A 25,461-nucleotide genomic window follows, 5' to 3' on the forward strand; every position below is an offset into this window, starting at 1 on the left:
ACAATGGTGGGTCACAATCATAGTGAGCTGAAATTGCTGCAGCATGAATCTTAATGGAAGAGAAAGACAAACCTTTGTCCAATAACTCAGTAAGATATTGAAGAGCCACACTCAAATTAGGCTCAGAAATCTCCAAATTGTTTGCTGCACTCCAAAATAAAAATCTCTTCCATTTTTCTCATACACTTTCCTTGTACTAGGTCTTCTGGCTTCCATAATCACATTTAAAACTTGTTGAGGAAGTTGAGACCTGCTGTCTTTCAAAACAGAATATGCCAGGCTGTTAGATGAAGAGATTGAAGCTTGACATTGAGCAGGTGACCGTCCCTCTGAGACAACAGGTGTGGAATCAAGGGTAAAGGCCATGGAGGCTTCCTTACCAGACTCCTCAGTAATGGGTACCAGTGCTGCCGAGGCCAATCTGGAGCTATTAAAATCATCCTTGGCTTGTCTTGTCTGACCTTTAGAAGCACCTTTGGGAGAAGAGGCAGAGGTGGAAAAGCATACACATGAAGATTTTTCCAACTGAAAGAAAGAGCATCCACTTTCCAAGCTGTGTGATGAAACCTCTTTGTGCAAAACTTTGGCAGCTGGTGGTTTAGTGGAGAAGCGAACAGATCTATGTCTGGAGTTCCCCATGACACTGTCAATTTTGAAATACATGAAGATCCAGTTTCCACTCGTGGGGATCCATGATTTGTCTGCTTAACACATCTGCTAAGGAGTTCTGTGCTCGGCAGAAACCTTGCGGGAAGAGTTAGTTGCAAGCTGAGCGCACTCTCCCATAAAATCATTGCTGGCCTGCACAATGGGTAAGAATGTGTTCCCGCTAGTGTGTTGATGTACCACATGACAGTTGTGTTGTCTGTTAGAATCAACACCTGCCCTGGAAGAAGTAACTCCTTGAAAGCCATTAATGCAAACTGGACTGCTAACATCTCTTTCATGTTGATATGTAGATGCTGTAGTCTGGCAGGCCACTTGTCTTGTATCCACTTTCCATTTAGATGAGCTCCCCAAGCAATGTCTGAGGCATCTGTCGTTAGAATCTGACTCGCCTCTGGCCGGGTCACAGAGAGTCCCTTGTTTAGGTGACATTCCTGAGCCCACCACAAAAATTCCTTTTGAATGCAAGGTATTATTTGAATGACAGTGTCCAAATCCTGGCAGTGCTGTGTCCATACATTTTGAGATACCATTGCAGCTTCCTCATATGCAGTTTGGCATTGGGAAGCACCAGAATACAAGATGCCATGAACCCTAAGGCTTGAAGGACTGTCCTTGCAGTCAGCCCGGACTGAAGAGATAGTTGATGGAAGTAACTGGAAAGATTCTTTTGTTTGTCCGGGGTTAAAAAGGCCATCTGGGCTGCTGTATTCAGTCTCACACCCAGAAAGCACATGTCTTGAGAGGGTACTAGACTGGACTTTATTTCGTTCACAGAATACCCTAGGCATCTTAGCACTGCTATGACATAATCCAAATGCTGTAGAAGGTCTTCCTTTTCTTGAGCTAGAATCAGGCAGTCGTCCAAGTAAGGATAGATTTGAATTCCTTTTAGCCTGAAGTAAGCTATCACTGGAGCCAGAACCTTTGTGAATACTCTGGGCGCAGTGGATAAGCCAAAGGGCAATGCAGAGAACTGATAATGAGAATTTCCAGCTCGAAACGCAGATACTTCCTGCAACTTAGTCTTATAGGCACATGAAGGTAAGCTTCCTTGAGATCTAAAGTTACCATCCAGTGATCCTTGCCCAGCAGAGGTAAAAGCTGTTGTAACGTCAACATTTTGAACTTGGGAATGTCCAGATAAGTGTTGAGGATAGATAAATCCAAAATTGGCCTCCACGTGTTCCCCTTCTTCGGTACTAGGAACAGGCGAGAATAAAATCCTAGGCCCCTTTCTGGCACAGGAACTGGCTGAATGGCCCCTATGTGGAGCAACAGTGAAATTTGCTTGTGAGCCTCTTGTCTTTGTAGAGGAGGAATGTCTGGCATGCCTTTGAAGGGAGGCATGGTATGGAAATAAAACCTGTAACCATGGTGAATGATATCCAGAACCCATCTGTCTTGGGTAATTAAATCCCAATTTTCTTTGAAAAGAGACAGCCTTCCTCCCAAAGGTGCTGCCAGGCGAGAATGTACTGGCAGCTGAAAAGGCAGGTCATTGGGTCTGCTTACGAAAGGACTGACCCCTGCCCTCACCAGAAGTCTGAGCAGGGGAACTCCCTGTCCTAGGCCTAAAAGAACCTTGAGCTCTGCCCCTACCACGTCTAGACCTACCCCTAGACTGGGAATCATAAGTAGGATAAGTCCATCCCTTAGTAGGCCAATTTCTACTAAACTTGGAGGCTGCACCTGCAAAAATCCTTAACAGTTTGCATAGACTTAGCCTTGTCCTCCATTTTCTTTAAGACTGCTTCCACAGGCGAACCAAACAACACATCAGACTGCAAAGGAGCATCCAAAATCCTTGTTTTAACATGCTCAGCTAAATTCTGATCTCTCAACCAGGCATGCCTCGAAGAACAGAACCAGTGGCAGCCACCCTCGAGGAGGCCTGCACAGCATCAAAACCACATTGCAAGGAATGTTTACCCACCTGTTCAGACACATGAACTAAATCCTGCAACTCTTTACACTCAATACCTTCTGCCAGAGCATCCACCTTAGATTTCAATTGTGAAAGGAGATAATTCTGATATTTTAACATGTGAAACTGACAATTCAACGCCCTCATGGCTAAAGTGGAAGAAGTATACACTTTCTTTCCCCATCTATCCAAAGCCCTTGCCTCTTTATCAGGAGGAACAGGATTTTTAACAACAGAGGCCTTCACACCTTTAGGCCCCTGAGAGACAGTTTCGGGTCTGCCCTAGGACTCTTAAAAGATACTTATGAGCTTCAGGCACCCTATAGTACCTATCCGGTTTAACTGGGGCAGGAGGCAAAGAATCAGGATTGAGGGAAGCCTCTGCAAAACATCTTCCACCACATTCAGAACAGGAGGTATAGCTAAAGGCCTATGCTGGGGTAAAACAAGAATTCCTAAGCCTCTTCCTGGAATCAGAGAAATCTTGACCTTCCCATTTAAAATGCTCCCTCATGGAATGCAGAGTCTCTGAAAATGAAAAATCCTCAGGAGGAGAAGCTGAAGGAGTAGAATCATCCACATCAGAATCAGAATAAGGAGGATACTCCTGCAAGTCTTCAGCCGAAGACTCAGAAGCCTCGAACATTGCTCAAAACTCTCAAACTCAGGTTCCACCCTAGGCCTCTTATCAGGAGGGGCATAGAACCTCTAATCATAGTAATCAAATCCTCTGCCATTTTAAGCATATGTTTCTTAGGCAAAGACCTTGAAGCACTAGGAGAAACCCCCACTGAAGTTAAACTTGGCCTGCCTCTCAAAGAAGCCTTGGAAACAGAAGGAGGCTCTAACCACCTTAGGAAGAGAGGGAAGAACAGCCACCTGAGAAGCCCCTCAGCCTGGCCTACTTCCTGCGAGGATACATCCTGTAACAGTAAAGTCTCTCCTGAGACTCCAAAGAAACACCTGGCAAAACCTCCGGCTCCACTGAGCCTTCTAAAGATCCGACGTCTGGGACTGTCGGTTCTTCCACTCTAGGCTTTGCTGCTTTGTCCTTGCGCTTTTGGCGAAGCGGGCGTCGGAGCCTCCGGCGGCATTTTATAATTACAACGCTTCCCAAAACTAACCTGGCACAGTCTAACCTTCTCTTAATAGTGCGTTTGTTAAATCTAGCACAAGAGCGGCATCCAACAACGTCGTGCTCAGGCCCTAAACAAGGTATACACAAAGTATGGTAATCCATATGAGGTATCTGTTTCCCACAAGAAATACAGTTATTCACTTTTTCTGACATCCGGTTAAATACTGAGGCAAGAAAAAACCAAAATATTCCCCAACGGGGTACTTAGCCAACTTTGATTCGGTCTGAAACTCTGACTTCAGAAACTTTCAGAACGCCAACCTGCACTCGCAAAATTGCTTCTGCATCGGACCATGCGGCAAAAAAGACTGAGGATATGACGTCGGTCATGCGCATTAGTACCCTGACGTACTGACGTCAGTCTAATGCGCCCTGACCGACGTCAGCCATATACTTTGGTATTCGGGCCGACTGGACAGCGGACTACCCAATAGTTAGGACTGCAGCAATGTGGAATGAAGAACATCTAAGGCTTTCTTATACTGGCTGGATGTTGGGCTATCCTTGGCAGAGGATCCCTATAGTGAAGAATACTGCGACAGTGATATGGAAGGACACTTATGGTTCTGCAGCAAGTGATAAAAAAAAAAAAAGAAAAAAGACTGGAAGTTTGTGGATTATGTTAAACTGATGCAATGACTTAAAAGTATAAGTCCCACTTTGTTGTTAATGTTTAGAAGGAAAAGAAGGAAAGTACAGTTGTGAACACTTACCATAAATGTAGATGTTCTAGTGTATTCACTGTTACAGTCATTACGTTTGGGTTATCTGCTTGCAGGTAGCCCTCAGTCGGCCTGATTAACTAAGTCTTGGGTCCTGTGTCAGTTGCTGTCCCTTCTTCCATGACGTCAGGTCGTCAGGGGTATAAAACATGCAGCCAACGTCATTACATCAGTTTTTCTTGCCCCAGATGTCAGGTGCCCCCCCCCCCCCAAATGGGGAGCAATTAAATATAAAAGTACAATGATAAACCTCCAACAAAAAAGTAAATACACCAAAAAGGGTTTTAAGCATAGTAAAAGAAAGTAGACGTATAGCCAAAAGAAGTTAGCTGGCTGGAGGGAGAGTAACCAGGACTGCAACAGTGAATACACTCGAACATCTACATTTATGGTAAGTGTACACAACTGTACTATGTTCTTCGTGTTTCACTGTTGCAGACATTACATTTGGGTAGATTCCCAAAGCTATGGTTGGGAGGAGGAATTTAGATAGCATTAGGACCAGCTATAAGGCCCTGCAAGACTGCAGTGGTAAAGCCAGCTCTGGATTTAGAGAAAATCGGCAACTGATAATGCTTGGTGAAAGTATGCACAGAACTCCAGGTAGCAGCTTCTAGGATGTCCCTGGTAGGGACGCCTCTGAGAAAGGCTGTAGAGGTAGATGCAGCCCTGGTGGAGTGAGGTCTGAACCCCTGGGGGATAGGTTTTCCATGGTGCTTACAGCAGAAATTAATGCAATGGCCTATCCATTTAGAAATGGTTTGCTTTGAAATAGCCTTCCCCTCTGCCCCTGCAGCAAATGCCACCAGCATGTTCAGATTTCCTTTGAGGTTTAGTCCTGTCCAAGTAGAATCTAAGTTGTCTGTGCACATCTAAGGAATGCAGTATCCGTTCCCCTTTGTTCTGTGGGTTGGGAAAGAAGGTTGGCAAATGAATAGACTGATTAGGAGCCACACTGGATACCACCTTGGGCATGAAAGATGGATTGGTTCTGAGGGACACCCTGTCCACATGAAATATGATAAAGGGCTCCACTGCCATAAGGGCCTGTAATTCAGATACCCTTCTAGCTGAAGTGATTGCTAAAAGGAAAGCTGTTTTCCAAGAAAGAAATTTTAAGTCTGCAGTAGCAGCTGGCTTGAAAGGAGGTAGAGTGAGTTTCTCCAAAACAATGTTAAGGTCCCAGGATGGGGTTGGAGCTCTCCTGGGTGGTCTCAAATTTTTGGCCCCTCTGAGGAACTGCTTGAGCAGTGGATGAGAGAAGAGGGGAGGTTCTGTGCTATAATGAGCTGAAATGGCTGAGGCATGGATTTTAATGGAGGAAAGAGACAAGCCCTTGTGAAGCATCTCAGTTAAGTATTGTAAAATCTGAGGTAAATTGGGTCCGCTGTGCTCATCCCTTGACATTGGTTCCAGGCACATAATCTTTTTCATTTTTCAGCATACGATTTTCTAGTACTAGACCTCCTTGCATCTAAAATGATATCCATCACAGGTTTACTGAGGGATGGTAGAGGAGAGATTATGCAACTAGCCAGGCTGCAAGGTTCAGTGTTAGAAGCTGAGGGTGCAGAATCTGGTTCTCCTGCTGAGACAACAGGGAAGGAGTCTGAGTCAGGTGCCATGGGGATAATCGTGACACAGTGCGCAGGAGGGGGTACCAGTGTTGGCGTGGCCAGTCTGGAGCAATCAAAATCATCCTTGGTTTGTCCTGTTTGATCTTTAGTAGTACTTTGGAAAGCAGAGGCAGAGGGGGGGGAAGGCATAGACTGATAGGATTTTTCAGCTGTAGGACAGAGCATCCACTTTCCAGGCTTGCTTGTGGGGAGTCCTTGTGCAAAATTTGTCCAATTGGTAGTTCTGGGGAGAGGCAAACAGGTCTATATCTGGGCTCCCCCATTTGCTTGTCAACATGTTGAAAATCCTTGGTTCCAGTTTCCACTCGTGTGGGTCCATGAGGTTTATGCTCAGTCCGTCTGCCAGTGTATTTAATTTTCCTGGCAGGAATTGAGCTTGTAGGTGCACTTGGTAGCTCAAGGCTGTGTTCCACAATGCCATAGCTAGTCTGCAGAGGGGGTAAGAATGTGTACCCCCCCTGCTTGCTTATGTACCACATAACAGTGGTGTTGTCAGTCTTTACCATAAGTTATCCTGGAAGAATGTGGCCCTTGAAGGCTGTTACAGCACTCTGCACAGCTAACATTTCTTTTTGATTGATATGCAGGTGCATTTGACTTGGGTTCCATTTGCCCTGAATGCACTTCCTTGCCAGGTGAGCCCCCCATGCATAGTCTGATGCATCTGTTGTTAGGGTTTGGGCGGCAGGGGGTGGTGTGAAAGGTAGTCCCTTGTTTTGGTGGCAGGCCTCTGCCCTCCAAAGGAATTCTAGGCGTAGGCAAGGTATGACAGGAATCATTGCTTCTAGATCATGAGAATGTTGACACCATAGGCTTTTTAGAAACCACTGTAGTTTAATCACATGCAGTCTTGTATATGGAATTAGAAGAATGCAGGAGGCCATGAGCCCCAAGGCTTGCAGTATTTGTCTTGCACATAGCAGGGTTTTTGTGGCCACTTGTTTGAAGTAGGTTGTCAAATGAATTTGTTTCTCTGGCGTGAGGTAAGCCATCTGGGAAGTTGTATTTAAGCTTGCTCCCAGGAATATAATTTGTTGACAGGGTACCGGGTGTGATTTCTTTTCGTTTATGGTGTACCCTGACAAGTTAGAACCCTTTGTACAAAGGCGAGATGATTCAAAAGTATGTCTAGGCTTTCTGCCTGAATTAGACAATCATCCAGGTATGGGTATATTTGAATATTTCTTTGCCTGCAAAATGCAATAACTGGAGCTAGACACTTTGTGAATACCCTGGGCGCAGTAGATAAGCCAAAGGGCAGTGCAAAGAACTGATAGTGCGTGTAACCTGCTTTGAAGCGTAGGTACCTTCTGCAAGATTCCCTGATTGGGATGTGCAGGTATGCTTCTTTTAAATCTAGTGTTGCCAACCAGGCATCTTTGCCTAACACAGGAAGTAATTGGTGAAGAGTCAGCATCTTGAATTTTGGAATTTCCAAAAAGGTGTTTAGAGTAGACAGGTCCAGGATAGGACGCCATGAATTGTCTTTTCTGGGTAACAGGAAAAGTCTCAAGTAGAAACCTAGTCCCCTTTCCTCTTCCGGTACCAGTTGAATACCCCCATGCTTAAGAGAGAAAGTACTTGTTTTTGGGCCTCTGCCCACTGATTTGGGAGTAGATCTGGCCACCCGCTTAGTGTTAGCAACGTGTGGAAGTGAAATCTGTAACCCTGGGACACTATATTTAAAATCATTTGTCCTGGGTAATGAGTTCCCATTCATTTGCATGAAGAGCAATCCCCTCCCCCCCCCAAAGGGGCAGTCAGTTGATGCTTGGAAATTTTAAACGGAAGTCACTGAGACAGTTTACCATAGGGGGGAGTCTTATTACTCCCCGATTTGGAGGTGGAGGCTCCCGCCACTGCTTAGTTCTGTGTGTCCCCTGGGACTGAAACCTGGGGTTTTTGCTGTGTCTGGGTTTGGCTTGAGAAGACCTGGAAGGGGCTGGAAAGGACCAATTCTTAGAGGGCCAGTGCCTACTAAATCTAGGAGGCTGAACTTGTAAGACATTTTCAACAGTTTGCATAGATTTAGCTTTATCTTCCATCTTTTTAAGAACTTCCTCAGCCTTGTTGCCAAAGAGGTGGTCCTGATTTAAGGGAGCATCCAACAATTTAGCTTTAATATAATCAGGCAATTATTGCTCCTTTAGCCAAGCATGCCTTCTGAGCACAGACCCAGTAACAGCAGCCCTGCAAGAGACCTATAATGAATCAAAACCACATTGCAAAGTATGTTTTCCAACTTGTTCAGTAGAATGCATTAAATCCTGTAATTCTTTATTTTCCACACAGTCAAGAATCAACATCATTTTCTGTTTAAGCAATCCAGTAACATGTTGCTGATACTTTAACATATGAAACTGGCAGTTTAAAGCCCTAATGGCCAAGGTTGCAGAAGTGTTAACATGTTTACCCCATCTATCCAGCGCCCTGAAGTCTCTATCATAAGGGGTAGGATTTTTAGCAGTAGAAGCCTTAATGCCCTTGGGCCCCTGTGAAATAGTCTGTGGATCCGCAATAGGATGTTTAAAAAGGAACTTGTGTGACTCAGGGACCCTGTAGTATCTGTCAGGTTTTCTGGGAGCAGGAGGCAAGGAATCAGGGGCCAAACTAGATTCCAAAAAAAGCATCATCAACAATGTCTAGTACAGGAGGAATAGCTAAAGGCCTATGCTGAGGTAGGAGTAAGAAATCCCTAAGCCCCTTTTTTGAATCAGAAAAATCCTGGCTTTCCCAGTGGAAATGCTCCCTGAAAGTATGTAACATTTCCCCAAAAGGAAAATCCTCTGGAGGGGAAGCAGAGGGAATGGAGTCCTCTGCATCAGAATCCTCATAAGTAGATAAGGGCAAATGCAGATCATCAGAAGAATCAGAAAAACAGAATCCTGGTCAGAAGATTCATAAAAACTTCAGTCCTAGGCCTCTTAGAAAGGGGGGGGGTGGTGGCTACCCCTGATTAGAGTTATTAAATCTTCAGCCATTCTTATCATTGGTTTTTTTAGGCATAGAAGCCAGAGCATGTGGCCTGGGTGTCGGTTTTTTAGGTATGGTTCGAGATTTAGACCTCAGTGAAGAAGGAGACGTCGGTTTAATATGCAAGTCCATAGGCCTGAATACACCCTCAAAAGCCGGTGACTGAACAGCAGCTCAGGACCCATCCAAGGTAGAGACATCCGCGGGTTCCATAGTTGAAGCATCTCGCAGCATACCGGACTCCGAATGGGTCTCAGTAGAGGCCTGCGAATTAGAAGTAGCGGGTATCAGGGGCTGCAAAAGTGCCTCACTGAGTACCGGCGAACTGGCGACTGGCTTAGGAGAAGCATCGTTGGCAGTTTTGGACCTCGGCAGCCTGTCTCTGTCCTTATCTTTGCATTTTTTCAGAATCCTGGTAGTCGGATGGCTAACCGATGAAATTTCTGGATAATTAAACCGAGAACCGAAATATTTAGAGGTGAAAATACACCAACGATGAATAGTGCGCTGATTAAATAAAGCACAAAGCCGACAACAAGGTACGTCGTGGTCAGGGCCTAGGCAAGGAATACAGTACGAATGAAAATCTTTATGAGGTATTTTCTTTCCACAAGTAATGCAATTATTAACTTTTACTGACATCGGTAAGGAACAAGAAAAAGTTTCCCCAACGGGGTACTTAGCTTTAGTTGAAAACTTCAGTTCTAAAACTCGAAAACGAAAATTTCAGGAGTCGGTCGACCGGCACTTGCAAACTGCTTCTGTTTCGGGCACCGCACGGCAAGATAGACTGATGTAATGACGTCGGCTGCAAGTTGTATACCCCTGACGTCATGGAAGAAGGGACAGCAACCGACGCAGGACCCAAGACTCTGTTAATCAGGCCAACTGAGGACTACCTGCAAGCAGATAACCCAAATGTAATGACTGCAACAGTGAAGCACGAAGAACATCTGAAATTTAGCTAAATAAAAATAGTTATTTTTTTCTTAGTAACATGTAAGGACTCCCTCATTATCTTACATATTTACAACTAACTACCGCCCATAAATTCATATTCAAGCCAAATTACCCTGCCCTCTCTTCTCTCCTTACCGAAAACCATCCTAACAAAACTCTTCAATCTGAAAATCAACTGCTTCTGAATGTTGATAAGCCTAACCTTTCACCTGGTCAGATGCTCTACTCCTTTACTATTGCTAAACTATGGAACACTCACTCCATCACTCAGAACTACTAGCAATGTAGCCATGTTTAAAAAATCCCCAAGACAACACCTTTCCAGTCTATGGCAATGCACATGCACCAGAACTGCACTTCCCAAAGCCTGAAACTATTCCAATCCTCCACTATCTACTACTCTGCTGCAACTCCTTCTCCTTTTACTTACCTACAACTGCAGGAATGTTACTAACTACTATTTGTGCTACCTAGATTTAATCTGAAGACTTTATAAATTTCAGTTATTCACACTATTATTACATGTCTAACCCAACTATCCTAACTCTATACTCCATCTTGTTGTGTACAAACCGCTTTATCTTTGATGTTGTAAGCTAATAATTTACAAGAATTCTGCCTTGCTCACTCTGTCCACCACTACAGCTCATGTACAGCAAATATTGTTGATTACCAATCCATGAATTGAATGTATAATACTCTGCACTGTACAGCTTTATAGTGAAATATATGAATGTGTGTTCTGTATGTATGTATGTATGAATTTTAATTTGATTACAGAGCTTTTCTCCTCAGGCCTCCACTGAAAATGGGCCCATTATGGCCCAGTGGACTATCCTAGTAAACAAATGCAAATAAATAAATAAACAAATATGAGTCTAATAAATCTACTGATGTAAAGTGCCAGTTATACTGCAAAATAGTTGTCCAAAGTGTATGCAGGGGTACTTTAAATGTGAAGTGAGGGAGTCTTAATCGTGACTGCTGTACTTTTTCAGCTGTAGTAATTTACCTAAGGTTTATACTATGAAAGATAATGGCTAGATATAAGCAGCATAATGTCATGATCTTGGGCTGCTAAGTGGAAGAGGCTTAAGGGAACCGATCATATGTGTATATTAAAATTCTGATTGATTGCTCTGGTGTTATGCATACAGACAGAAATGTGCACTAAAATAGTATAAATGATAGTTTTCCAGCATTTGAGATGAGCTATGTCATGCAAATACATGCAATCTGATGCACTGAATGGAATACAAGCAGATGCATTCCTAGTAACATCAGTCACTTCAATTCAAATCACAACCAAGAGGAATCTATTTAATAGTAGTCAAGACACCCTTTCTTAAGTCTAAAGATCAGTTAACAGAGAGCATGCAAAGAGCTTTTCACATCTGGGAGAGAAGATAAGTTGGGACAAGAACGGATCATGTGGGTCCAGGATGAAAACAGACTCTAGCATGTCTTTTCAACATAATTAATCCTAACTTTAAAATAGGTAAAGCTCATCAGTGTAGCTGCTTACTTGGGGCATCTGCCCATACACAGAGATGTACTTTCCATTTTTGGAAAGTGCAGTTTTCTGCATTTGCTGTAAGTTAAAAGGGATTGGGGTTAAAAATGAAAATGCACATTTATTTTTTTGACTCTTGAGAATTTTTTCGAAACACGAGATCTAGGAAATGTGACATGGGTCCAACCAGAGATGAGAAGCTGCAAACACATATAAGATGTTAAACATTAATATGTGCAAGTAAGTTGCAAGATGGAAACATTCAAAAAAAATGTCATGTACAATATGTGAAAAAGTAATAACATCTCATCAGAATGACTGTTTTATCAATCATTTCATTGAATGTGAATGGCACTGTAGGTACAGACAAAATGCAGAGAGTACTGAATTATATTAGAAAGGATAGGGTACAAATAGCAATGTTAAAAGAAACATACTACGATGGAAGTGAGTATGTGAAACTGGCAAAGAAAGGACTTCAGAATGGTTATTTAGCAAAGTATCAGGGACAAAGGTAAAGGAAACAATAACACTGATTGCAAGAGGGACTACAATAATGAAAAAGGGAGGAAGAAAGACAACAATGGTACATTTGTGGTAATAATGGGTCAGTGTGGTAGGAAAGGTGGGTTATACTGGCATGTGTTTATTTCCACTTCAAATGACTATTAAGGAATGTAACAGAATTACAGGAGAGGCAATTAGATTCCAGCAGGGAATACTATGCTGGGACTAGCACTTGATATGCAGTAGTGAAGATGAATCAAGGGCATCTAGAAGGAAAATATAACAAGAGAGTAGTTTTTTGAAGAAATATAGGAAATTATTTGGGATGGAAGATGTGAAATTACTAGCAGGAACTCAGGCAAAATGTATATATTAATCCCAAAGGTAGAATGTCTTTCAGCTTTTCCCGGTTAGGGGTCACCACAGTAGAACTCCGGTCCGCTAATGACTGGCAGTGGATTTTTAAGGTGCTGAGTTGAAAGCCTGACGCCCAACCTTCAAAGAAGGCACACACATTCACGCGCGCACCTACCTGCATGTCTTTAGACGTCACTCGACCGTAGGGAGGACATGCAGACTCCACACAGAAGGCGCTCCAGCCGAGAATCGAACGGGAGAACCTCTTGCTGTAGAATAATTGGATTAAACTGGATAGAAAATACATTTTATAGATTCATGGGTATTTAATTGAAACCTCTGAAATACATCAAATAACCATTTCTGATCATGCACAAATAACGCCTAAAATAAAGATGTAGTGTAATCGAGTAAAAATGAGAGACAGGTGTTTTCTTAGAGACAGGAATTTAAGGACTGGGTAGTAAAACCAATTCAAGAGTTGGTAGAGAAAATAAAAACTTCTTTAGAAGGGATATGAGGTGAGGAATAAAATGAAGATGGAATTTAGAAATATGGTAGACATGAGAAAGAAACAGATATGGGGAAAGATTTAGTAAGAATTACTTAGAGGGATTACCAAAGTACTGCAGATGAAGGGGAATCTTACAGAACAACAGAAGTAACTATTGAGTGTTAAAGGGAAAACAATGGAGTATTTGAACAATAAGCATGAGTTTAGAAATGCTGCTGTTAAGCAACAACTTTTTTATAAGCTCAGAAACGATTAGCACAACTTAGGCAACAGAAAATATGATGTTGCAAACTTAAGGAGCCTATGACTGCAAAATAATAAAGAATACTACAGAGGTACTGGACATATTTCAGAAATTCTATAAAAGTCTGTACAGAGCAGAAGAATTGGGAAACCAAGAAAAGACACAAATGGAAATATTAATGGAAGACTTACAGTGCAATGAAAAAGTATTTGCCCCTTCCTGATTTATTTTTTTGCATGTTTGTCACACTTAAATGTTTCAGATCATCAAACAAATGTAAATATTAGACAAAGATAACCCAAGTAAACACAAAATGGAGTGATGATGTTATATATTAAGGAAAAAAAACTATCCAAACCTACATGGACCTATGTGAAAAAGTAATTGACCCCTAAACCTAATAACTGGTTGTTCCACCCTTAAAATCAACAACTGCAATCAAGCGTTTGCAATAACTGGCAATGAGTCTTTCACATCGCTCTTGAGGAATTTTGGCCTGCTCTTCTTTGCAGAATTTTTTAATTAAGCCATACTGAAGGGCTTCCGAGCATGAACCACCTTTTTAAGGTCATGCCACAGCATCTCAACTGGATTCAAGTCCGGACTTTGACTAGGCCACTCCAAAACCTTCAATTTGTTTTTTTTTTTAAGTCATTCAGAGGTGGACTTGCTGGTGTGTTTTGGATCATTGTCCTGCTGTAGAACCCAAGTGCGCTTCAGCTTGAGGTCACGAACTGATGGCCTGACATTCTCCTTTAGGATTTTTTGGTAGAGAGCAGAATTCATGGTTCCATCAATTACAGCAAGTCGTCCAGGTTCAGAAGCAGCAAAGCAGCCCCAGACCATCAAACTACCACCACCATGTTTGACTGTTGGCATGATGTTCTTTTTCTGAAATGTCGTGTTACTTTTATGCCAGATGGAACGGGACGCACACCTCCCAAAAAGTTCAACTTTTGTTTTGTCAGTCTACAGAATATTTTCCCAAAAGTCTTGGGGATCATCAAGATGTTTTTTGGCAAAAGTGAAATAAGCCTTTATGTTCTTTTTGGTCAGCAGTGGTTTTCGCCTTGGAACTCTGCCATGCATGCCATTTTTGCCCAGTCTCTTTCTTATGGTTGAGTCATGAACACTGACCTTAACTGAGGCCAGTGAGCCCTGCAGTTATTTAGATTTTGTTCTGGGTTCTTTAGTGACCTCTTGGATGAGTCGCTGCGCTCTTGGGGTAAGTTTTGTAGGCTGACCACTCCTGGGAAGGTTCACCACTGTTCCATGTTTTTTCCATTTGTGGATAATGGCTCTCACCGTGGTTCGCTGGAGTCCCAAAGCTTTAGAAATGGCTTTGTAACCTTTTCCAGACTGACAGATGTCATTTACTTTGTTTCTCATCTGTTCCGTATTTCTTTAGATCGCAGCAGGATGTCTTCCTTTTTGGGATCTTTTGGTCTCCTTCACTTTGTCTGACAGGTTCTATTTCAGTGATCTCTTGTTTCAACAGGTCTAGCAGTAATCAGTCCTGGGTGTAGCTAGTGAAATTGAACTCATCTTTCCCACAAATGTGATTAACCACAGTTACTTCATGATTTAACAAGGGGGGCAATTACTTTTTCACATAGGGCCATGTAGGTCTGGATAGTTTTTGTTTTCCTAAATAAATAAAATCATCACTTAAAAACTGCATTTTGTGTTTACTTGGATTATCTTTGTCTAATATTTGTCTAACATTTAAATTTGTTTGATGATCTGAAACATTTAAGTGTGACAAACATGCAAGTAAATAAGAAATCGGGAAGGGGGCAAATACTTTTTCATTGCATTGTAAATATGACAAGGTTAGAGGAAGATGGAAGCTCAAGAATTAATAGTCAAGATGGGAGGGGATGAGATAATCATGGTGATGTATAACCAATCAACAGGGTAGTCTCCAGAACAGACTGTCTTCTTGTGGAAGTTTGGAAATTAAGATGAAAGAAAGTGATAAGAACAGGAAGGTTATGTTTAACAATATTTTAAAAGAAGGGACAGTACTGGCACCTTGAAAGAAATTTGTAAGGGCTGTACTAAACAAAGAAGGCAAAGACCCTTTAACCACATATTCATACAGACCAATTTCAATCCTGAACCATGATTATAAAATATTTATGTATATACTAGCTAACAGAATGGCATTGCCAAAAACTTATGGATATAGATCAGTGTGGTTTTGCGGGGGGAGAAAAACATTCAACATCATTAACAGAAAGAATGATGATGCACAGGGATGTAAAGTGCAAAAAGATCCTGCTACTGTTGATGGGTTTTGATGCAGAGAAGGCATTTGATAGAGGTAGTTGGGATTTTAGGAGTAGTCAATGGCAGCAATTGCATATCCTGAAAGAATAATGGGATTAATTAGCATGATATACGAAGGGTCATAGGCAAGAATCATAATGGGAGAGTTCCTCTCAGACTAGCTGTGCTTGAACAGAGGAACCAGGCAAGAGTTATTTGACTTATACTTACAGCCACTGGCAAAGAAAATAAAGGTTTCACAAATTCAGGGGTGTAACTGTTATGGTACTCAAGAAAAAATTAGCCTTATTTGCAGATGATGTTATTTTGCACTCAAAGAATCAGGAAAAGGATATTTCAGTGAACTGAAACATTTTATACCAGTTTCAATTTTTTTTTCAGGATATAAATAAAACAATGGCTACAGCAGTAAATTATGTTCTCATACATGAAATGGTTCAACACCACCAATATTTACATGGACATAAAATGAAGTACTTCTGATTTTGGATCAAAAGGGATTGTATTATGGCAACTATGGATAAAAAATAATACAAAAACTGAAAAGTTGGAAGCCCTTGACCATGAGCAGTTTCATAAGTAAGTACTAGACTACCCTTGTAGGGCATTTTAAGCCTAGCCATTTCCCTTGGAGAGAATCAAACTTTGTGCTTTTTGTAATTGAGGTAAACACCTTTAACCATTATGCCAACCCCAGACATGAACATGGACAGCAAGGTGCAAGTAGGGAAAATGTTGCTAGTCCTTTTAATACTATGTACAGGTCAGGCATATCTTCATCAACCAGAAGAGAAGCTGTGGACTATAAGTAATAACGAATTTAAAGAAATTTATTTAGGAGGGAAAGAAGGTAATAGTTAATTTGGATATGTTGCTTCTTCCCACACAGCAAGGTTGTTTAAGATTATAGACTGGAAGGGATACTTTTGAGCTACGCATTTAAGGCTCATATATGTAACATAAGCAGAAGGCTACAAATCAAAGTGGAAAGAAATAGTGAAATAAGTGGGGGGGGGGGGCACAAAATATGGAGAGAACAGGATTTTGGATGCAGGTCCTTAAGAAAAAGGATAAAAGCATACAGAATATTTTATTTACAAAGTAGCAGAAGGCATTTTGAGAACTAAGCCAATATGGGAACACAGAAAGGAGATTTTACCAATAGGAATGAATTATTCAAGAGAATTAAGAAAGGAACAAAGTTATTAGACACAAATAATTAACTAGGGAAAAGTTACAGAGTAGGTTGAGGTCAAGCAGAAATTTGAACTGCAGGATGAAAACTGCCTTTCCTACCAGAGACTGATAAAGTATAGGCACAGAGAAAGGGTTAGGGGAATGTTGCATTGAAAGACCAGTTCGGGTGGACTTTATAGTTGAGTCTATAAAAAAAGCTGTGGTTAAAAAACTACAATTAGTAACGCATATAAAATAATTCATGGGAACTACATGAATCAGACACAAAAACGCCTGGCCCCTGATATTAGAACTCCAGTAACAACCACTCGAAAATGAAGGAGAAACAATCATTTATTCTCCTGACGTCATGTCCCAACTCAGGGAATGGTTAGGGGGACCTGAAGGAAGAGAAAAACTAAAAGGACAGGGGACTAATAAAACAGAATAGAGATGCTCACCACAAATTACTGCAGAAACAGAGGGGAAGGAGGGAGGGAAAGAATATTGCAACTGTGAAGACACTCAAACATTTACATTTATGGTAAGTAGACACAAGCGTACTATGTTCACAGTGTTTCAATGTTGTAGTAATAACTCCTTGGGAGGGGTTCCTAAAGTTGAAGAGAATGCGTGGAAGATGAGTTGAAGCTAAGAGGAAGAAACAAGGCTCTACTGAACTGCAGATTTGAAACCTGCTCTGGTTCTAGAGAAAGATGACAGGCTGCAGTGTTTAGTAAAAGTGTGAACTTATGACTAGTGAGCTGTCTCCAATATTTCTCTGATGAAAGCAGTCATAGTGCCACTGGCTCTGATGAAGTACGAGTTCTAATGCAGAGTGGCACGTCCTTATTATGCTGCCTATAACAGAAACTGATGCCAGTTAGTAATGGTCTGCTTGCTAACAGGTTTACCTAATTTACTGAGTGCAAAGGCCACAAAATGATGATCTAATTTTCTGATTTTCTTTTTTTTTAAGATCTGTCTACAGAATGCAAAATTATCTCCTCTGTTCTGAGGGTTGGGAAAGAAGGCAGAGAGATGAATGGTCTGATTTACTTTAGTAACCATTTTGTGCATAAAAGTGGGATTAATTCTCTGGGAAAATCTGTCTGTATGAAATCTTAGGAAGGGCTCTTTACACATTAGAGCCTTCAGTTCTGACATTCTTTGAGTGTGATAATGGACACTAACAATGCTGTTTTCCAAATTTATTTGATTTCTGCTAAAGCTGCTGTCTCGGGGGGGTAGAGTCAGCTATTCTAGAACAAGCAGGGGACTCTTCTGGATGGCCTAAGGTGGATGATATCTATGAGAAACAGCTTCATCACAGATTGTAAAAACAGAGGGAGGTTGCAACAGACAAGCATGTTGATATGGCAGAAGCATAGGTTTTGATGGTGGAATAGGAGTCCTTTTGAGAAAAATTCTGCCAAGTATGTTAGAACCAAAGGCTGATTTGCAAGTAAAAGGTTGACGGCCCTTGGTCTGGCATCAAACAGTAAATCATTTGCATTCTGAAATTCATGATTTTCTAGGGTTGTGCTTTCTTGCTTCTTTTAAAACAAATATGACTTCTTTGTTTAATAACTCGACCTGAGGGAGAAGGATCATATCATCCCAGCTGCCAGCTTCAGGGTGGACATGTTAAGGTGTATGGCATTTCCTTTGTTCTGGATCAAGAGGTCCACCTTGTGTAGAAGCAGCTATGGTTCTCATGGGCTCAAGATGTGCAACATGGGAAACCAAAGAGCTAAAAGGGTGCTATCAAGATCACTCTCGACCATTCCTCCCCGATCTTGATTAGTAGCCTGGAGAGAAGAGGGACATAAGAAAATGTGTATAGAAGAAGACAGAACCATGTGAAGAAGGCATCTGGTCTCCGGCCTAGTTGTCTTTTGCCCTTGTGCAGTACAATGATAGATGCCTGTTTTGTTCCAAGGTGAAATGGACTGCTTTTGGCACACCCCACAACCTTGTGATCTTGGTGAAAATTTACTTTTTTTTTTTAGCATCCATTTGTGAGGGCCTAAAGCAAACCTGCTCAAGTGGCCTGCCAGAATACTGTTCTCTCATAGGAGGTATTATACTATTAGGTGCAATCCAGTAGTTGTGCCACTTACCAGTGCTGCACGGCAAGGCAGCAAAGGGGGTACATCCCTGTTTATTTACTTACTGACAGTTGATTACTGACTAAGTCTGACTGGATAGGAGCCCATTTTCAGCAGAGGTCCAGGGAGAAAATCTACAAAGTATTACAAAACATTTTAAAAACAACAATTTTACAGCCTTTAAAAATAATACAAATCAACAACTACCGTTTAATTACATGAAGTTAGACATATGAAAACATTAGTTAAGAGCAGATACATGTAATATGACAATAATTTAGCAGATAAATTTTAGCCAGTTTATAGAGAAATTAAAGGTAGCAAGTTAGTATAATATAAACAGGAATTGCAATACAAAGTGAGAGAAAAGCAGGCTTATGGTACATGTAGAGAGAAAGCCAGGGTAGAGAAACTGATAGATTTAATGAAGTGTATGAAGAAGAGAGAGTAAGGAGATGTAAGATTTGAATAGGTATCTGCTCACATTTAGGAATATAGTTTATCCTTGTGTTGAGCAAGAAAACAGCCAGCCTTTGGCTAGGAAGTCTTTCAGAATAGTTTTGAAGGATGGGAGGGAGGGTACTGAACTGATGGATAAAGATACGTTCCAGGCCTTAGCAACACTGTATGAATAAAAAACAACCCCCAGCAGACTTGATAGGTTTGTGGACAGACAGGAGTTTTTGGTCATTAGATTGTAATAACAGACTGGGAACACAGTTGTGTAAAATGTTACTTAGTGCTGAACAAGCAAACAGATTCTGGATAATTGTATAGGTGATAAAAAGCAGTGTGTATGTTAGTTGATGGGGTAGTTTTAACCAATTTAGGCTTTTTAATGGTATACAGTGGTGGGTTCTGAAAGGGGTATTTGATGGAAATTTAGCAACGTTGTTATAACATTGTTCAAGTGTTGATTTTTGTGATGGCTGAGGTTAGTAAGGATGGGAGTGTATGTACCACAACTGTGGTGTGTCTGCCTTTATCAAGTGTCCCAGACTTCTACAACTGCTTGAATGCCATTATGCCTCTGTAGACAGTCAATTTCCTTTAGAGTGATATGTTTTTGGAGTAAAGGTGTGTCCTACAGTCCACTGTATTTGAAGACCTCATCAGTATGTGCACCAAGCCATATCTGAGGAGTCTGAGGTCATACTCTTGTTGCACATATGGCATTGGAAGTGGAGATCTTTGTTCTGTAGTCAAGCTTATTTCCAACACAACAGTTTTTTTAGGCATGGGAAAAGCTTTATTTTGAAAGTTAGAATGCAGATGCAGACATGCCACATTCATGACGTACTGCAGTATTTTACTTATATGCAGATAAGCAAGGAGAATCCTCAGAATGCCATAAATCCCAGGGCCCTGAGGATCTCTCTCTGGCTGTGACTGATTTTGGAAGTACGTGGTTAAAAAGAGGACTTTGTCCAGGAAGAAGAAGGAATCTGCTTTGTCTATCAAGATCCCTATGAATACTAGTCTCTGACGGGGAGTTATATTGGACTTGACTTTTTTAGGTTCAGGGAGAAACCAATGTTTGAAAAGGTGAACATGGACAGACTGCAGCTCCTTCATAACGAAGCTTGGATTAGGCAAGTGTCTAGAAATGGGTAGATTTGCATGTCCCTTGTGCAGCAATGTGCAACTACTGGAGCCAGGTGTTTTGTGGACACCCTGGGAGCAGCAAATAAGCCAAAGGGCAGTGCACAGAACTGGAAGCATTTCCCACCTGACTTGAAAAGGATGTACTTCCACTGCAGCTTTGCTATAGGATATGGAGGTAGGCATTTTTTAGATCTGGAGTGACCATGAAAGCATGTAGGAAAACCATTGGCAGAAGTTTCTGGAGGGTGGGCATTTCAAATTTGGGGAGTAGCAGAAATTTGTTTAGTTCTGGTAAATTCTGGACAGGTCTGCAAGATATTTCTTTTCTTGGCACTAAGAAGCACTTTAAGTAATATCCTTTTCCATTTTCCCCTAGAGAAACTGTTTTTATGGAGTCCTGCTGTAGAAGGACCTTGACTTGGGCCTGTGCCTCCTTGAGCTGTCTTTTTGGAACTGATGGGATATGTTTTGGAAATGGAGAAGAAGTAAACTACAGCTTGTAGCCTTCTCTTATGATCTTAAGAATCTATTGACCCTGAATAATGTCAATCCACTTGTCCAAGAAAAAGGGGAAATCTTTCTTCCTAAGGTTTACAGGAGTGGAGGGAGGGTTGGGGTGACACTTAGGAAAGGAGGACAGGGAGAGGTCCTGCTGGATCACCCAGGGTCAGGGTTTGCTAGGCTTTGGTCCCTGGTCAGCATGCCACCTCTCTTGCTCTATGTGTGGTCTCTCTCTCTCTCTCTCCCAGTCCTACCTCAATCTCTGTCTAGCCTGTGAGGCAGGAAAAGGCTACTAATTGGTAGAGTAAACTTTACTAAACCTCAGGAACTATAGCTATAGAAAGTTCTTGACAGTCTGAAGGGACTTAACCTTATCCTCCATTTATTTTAAATATAGCTTCAGCCTTGGATCCACAACATAGTCTTTGTGTAAAGGTGCATTCAGGATTTCAGATTTTACATGCTCTGGAACAGACTGCTCTTTTAACCATATATATTCTCCTAATAACTGATCCTGAAGCTGCTACACTGTTAGATAACTCCAAAACATCAAAGCCACAATGCAATGAATGTTTAGCTACATGGGGACAAGAGTTAGACTTCTAACAAATCCTTTCAGACAGGTTTATCTTCCATCCCCTCTAGTTTTTCTTTCATTTGGTCCAGGAAGGCTTCCTACAATTTGACCATATGAAACTGACAATTCAGAGCTCTCATGGCCAGGGTAGCAGAAGTGCTTACTTTCTTGCCAAATTTAGCCAATGTTCTACCCTCTTTCTCATTAGGCAAGGTATCTCTAGAAACACTGCCTCTGGTTCCCTTGTGACCTGAGGAAACCACTGCAGGGTCCAAAGCAGATTTCTTGATGATATGTTTATGGGAATGCAGAATCCTATAAACGCTGTCTGTCTTCCTGGGGAAGATGGTTGGGAACCAGGTTGCAGGCAGAAGTCAGTGAAAACATCATCCACAATCTCTAATACTGCACGAATGGCTAGAGGTTTAGGCTCAGGAAGTCTAAAAAATTCTGCGACTCTCTTCTTAGTCTGGGGTTAATCCTGAGCTTCCCAGCTGAAGAACTCCATGTTGTGGAAAGTCTCTTTGAAGATAAAAATTCTCAGTTGATAAAATTAAGGAAAGGTTTGCATTAGACTCGGAGTCAGCATATGACCCTGACAACATTTTTATCAAAATATATCACCTCAACCTCATCAGAATCATAAGAATCAGAAGACTCCTGGGGAGGGAGGAATTGTCTCTCTCTCTCTTTTTCCCAAGAGAAGAGCCCTTAGAAGGGGTCTTACCAGGGCCTGAGCTGCCTGGATCTCATGAAATCCTCTGCGAGTAGACCTGTTGTGACTGACACCCAGAAGGCCTAGGCTTAGGCAAGCTGGTAAGAGCCTTCCTTTGTTTGGCCTTGGGTCTGGACTATGACATGGCATTGGATGTTGTAGGCCCAGGCCACAGACGGCAGTCGGTTGGTTGAGGATTTCTCTAAATCTCTGGGGACATCACACCCTATCCCTTAAGTAGAAAGGGAACAGGAGTTAGAAGCCCATATCTGTAAAGTGACCCCAGATGCATCACACTCTCTAAATACTTTGGTCAGCATGGCCATCAAGGAGTCCAACAGCATAATCAACTACAAAAGGGTATGGGGCTACAGACCTCTGCTGCATGCTTTGTAATCACAGGGGACTGCAAATTCATTTCTCCTGCTTCGATGAGCAGAAGCCTGGGTGAACAATCAGATGGCTAACAATTGTTGTCTGGTACCCTTTGTGTCTTAGGACACTTCTTCCTATGAGGAAAACTTGACCCAGCTGGATCAGTGGATGCCACAGTGTGTGTGAAGGTCACTCATGCTCACTTTCCTTGTCTAAAACTTTTTCCAAAGACTGGACTCTACAAATTTGGGGATAGTTGGGCACATTGTGCTCCTGTTCCAGACAAAAAAGACAGTGTGGAAGTCCTGATGAGGACTTTGTTTCTTTCAATTTAGGCAAACATAGGTTCATAGGTTTATAGGTAAGTACTACGCTATCTGCTCGAGGGTATCTATAAGCCTAGCCAGAATGTGTTGGCTTTTGCTGCCCCCTTAAATTAGTTCCCTGTGCCTCTGTCCAGCAGAGCCACTGCAGTGATCCCCGGGGTAAATTTTCTGTTTCAACTTAGCTACTGACATCTAATTCAATTTAAATACAGTTACAGATAAAACTGTTTCCCAATGAGGTACGTATCTTTGCAAATCTAAGATCTGGCTTCAACCTGCCCAATGGCACTGCAATGGTACAATAATACGGTGCAGTGGTAGCATTGTAGCCTCATAGCAAGAGGTTCTCCGGTTCGATTCTCGGCTGGGGTGCTTTCTGTGTGGAGTCTGCATGTCCTACCTGCATTCGTGTGGGTTTTCTTTGGGTGCTCCAGTTTCCTCCCACTTTACAAAGCCTCTGCTGAAAATTGGCTTCGTTCCAAGTCAGACTTTCCCAGTTAACAAATGTAAAACAAATAAATAAACAACAAGAAAGAACAGAAAATATGCTGGCAGATGACCTTTATATACAGACATCCTGACATTGAATGGGGGCATCCACCAGGCCAAGAGAAGGAGAATTAAAGTCTCTGGTATTTAGGATAGCCAAGGGGTTCCACAGCAAGAAATCCCAAGGAGTTATTACTGCAACAGTGAAACATGTTGAACATCTAGGAGTTTCTTCGTGTGTGTGTGTGTGTGTGTGTGTGTGTGTGTGTGTGTGTGTGTGTGTGTGTGTGTGTGTCTGTGTATGGCTAGGATGACCTGTTGGCATCTATGGTCAGGCTTCCTATCATGCTTCTCTGAAAGCAATAAAGATAATGCTAAACAGGATCCTAGCTCATCATCTGGTGGCCACACAGAAAATTAGAACAATTGCTTTTAGGCATCAGACATGGGAACTTTTCATAAAATGTATCAAGATAAACAGCTGAATGTGCGACTGGCAAAAATGAACTGGAAGACTCAGGGACTAGAAGTGCTCTTACAGCCAGTGTACTACTTCCACAGTGTATAAGACAATGGTTATGCGTTCTCCCAGTACAGGAGTTTTCTGAGAAAAAATGCTGACTGTTGATAGCTGGAGAGGATGAACCCAATGACTGACCCATCAGTGCATCTACCCAGTGTTTAAACTGTTAATAATGTAACCCAGTTTCATGACTTTACTTGTTATTTGAGCACTGTCCAAAGGTAACAAGTGAAAATATTTTGCAAACATCACTACACTAATCTAACTGGTACATGAAAAAAAAACAGTAAAAGAAGCTAAATAAACACAGTAAATCAATTACCTTTGAAAATAATACAATGGAGCACAATGTCTAAGTCAAGATACGGCAGCGTGTAGTGAGCACTGCACCTTATCCAGACTTCAGAGATTCAGTTCCCCTCTAGAGTATACACTTACAATGGAATAACAGTATTCAGTTACTTTCCAAAACCGCAACCATAAACGTTTCTGGGGTTTCATTTGTGGTGCAATCAAGTACAATTACATTCTGAAGAACTTAGTATTTAGCCTCATACAATCCAAGATCAAACCACGGTGAAATAGTGTAACTAGTGCTACAAATCTGCAGTAGGTTACCTAGTGTAACGGTAAGCATGACTAAGTATCTGCCAATGACCAAACTATGGTCTCCAATCAACCCTCTTGGTAGTTTAAAAAATAAATTTTAGGCATACATCTGTACCTTTTCGTTATCTGACTCTATTCCAGCATGTTCTATTACTTCACTTTTGTTTGCAGCACCTTGAGCAACAACGGTTCTTACAGGATCATCTCCAAGTAAAAGCTTGAGAAACTGCACAGTGCGGTTTAACGAGCAACTGTGAAGACATAACAGATAGTCATTACTAACCTTACTTCAAAGGATTTCTTGTGCAGCACTTTAAAACTTATGTAAAACTACTCTAAAAACATTAAAAAAAACTGCAGGTAAAGGAAGCATATGATGACAATAAATATTTTAACAAGGTATAACAAACCATAGTGCTTCTCTTTTGCAAAAATTGCCTTGCATACATCCTGCAAATATATACAGCCCTGCACTGAAAAATATACAAACACAGGACATGAATATATTAGTAATTCAATCAGGTGTGCTCTGGCAGCAGGCTTCAGAACAAGGACCACCTTGGCTACATTTGCCGGTTGCCATTCACCTAGGAAAGCTTTCCTGCACTTACATCAGGTATTGATGCTGAACTTTCATCATCTGCTCATCACCGCTTTTACATACAGACTGAAAACTAGCCACATCTTAAAATAACAATGAGCTTTCTTCATAAAGAGATAAGGGTAACTGAAAAAGGGATAAGGGTAAATTGAAACACCAAACAGGTTGGGAATTTAGCTATGTTTAAAACTGCCCGCAAGGGTAGATAACTTAGTGCTAACATACAGACTAGTAAATGTAGCTCTGTTACATCTGATTTCCCCCTGGCTTTTCTGGTCTGAGTTCATTAGGCCAATAAAGTCAGAGAGAAGTACAGTGGATTAGAGCGACTTTCACACAGGAAATAATTTAAAGATGCAACTGGATTGCATTTTTTCTGGCTATTCTTTCAACAGTCTGCTAC

The 25,461-nt window shown here is 41.6% G+C and overlaps 1 protein-coding gene across 1 annotated transcript in view; it reads right to left on the reverse strand.

The window, feature by feature from the left end:
• N4BP2 (NEDD4 binding protein 2) overlaps window positions 1-25,461 on the reverse strand; it is a 1,502,684-nt gene that overhangs the window by 301,405 nt on the left and 1,175,818 nt on the right. The window contains exon 12 of the mRNA XM_044062929.1: window positions 24,573-24,708. Coding sequence (XP_043918864.1) covers window positions 24,573-24,708 — 136 coding nt within the window. The remainder of the gene's footprint in view (window positions 1-24,572; window positions 24,709-25,461) is intronic.

Source organism: Protopterus annectens, chromosome 2.part1 (genome assembly GCF_019279795.1).
Source record: "Protopterus annectens isolate FY-2018-M chromosome 2.part1, PAN1.0, whole genome shotgun sequence".
Lineage (NCBI taxonomy): Eukaryota > Metazoa > Chordata > Ceratodontiformes > Protopteridae > Protopterus > Protopterus annectens.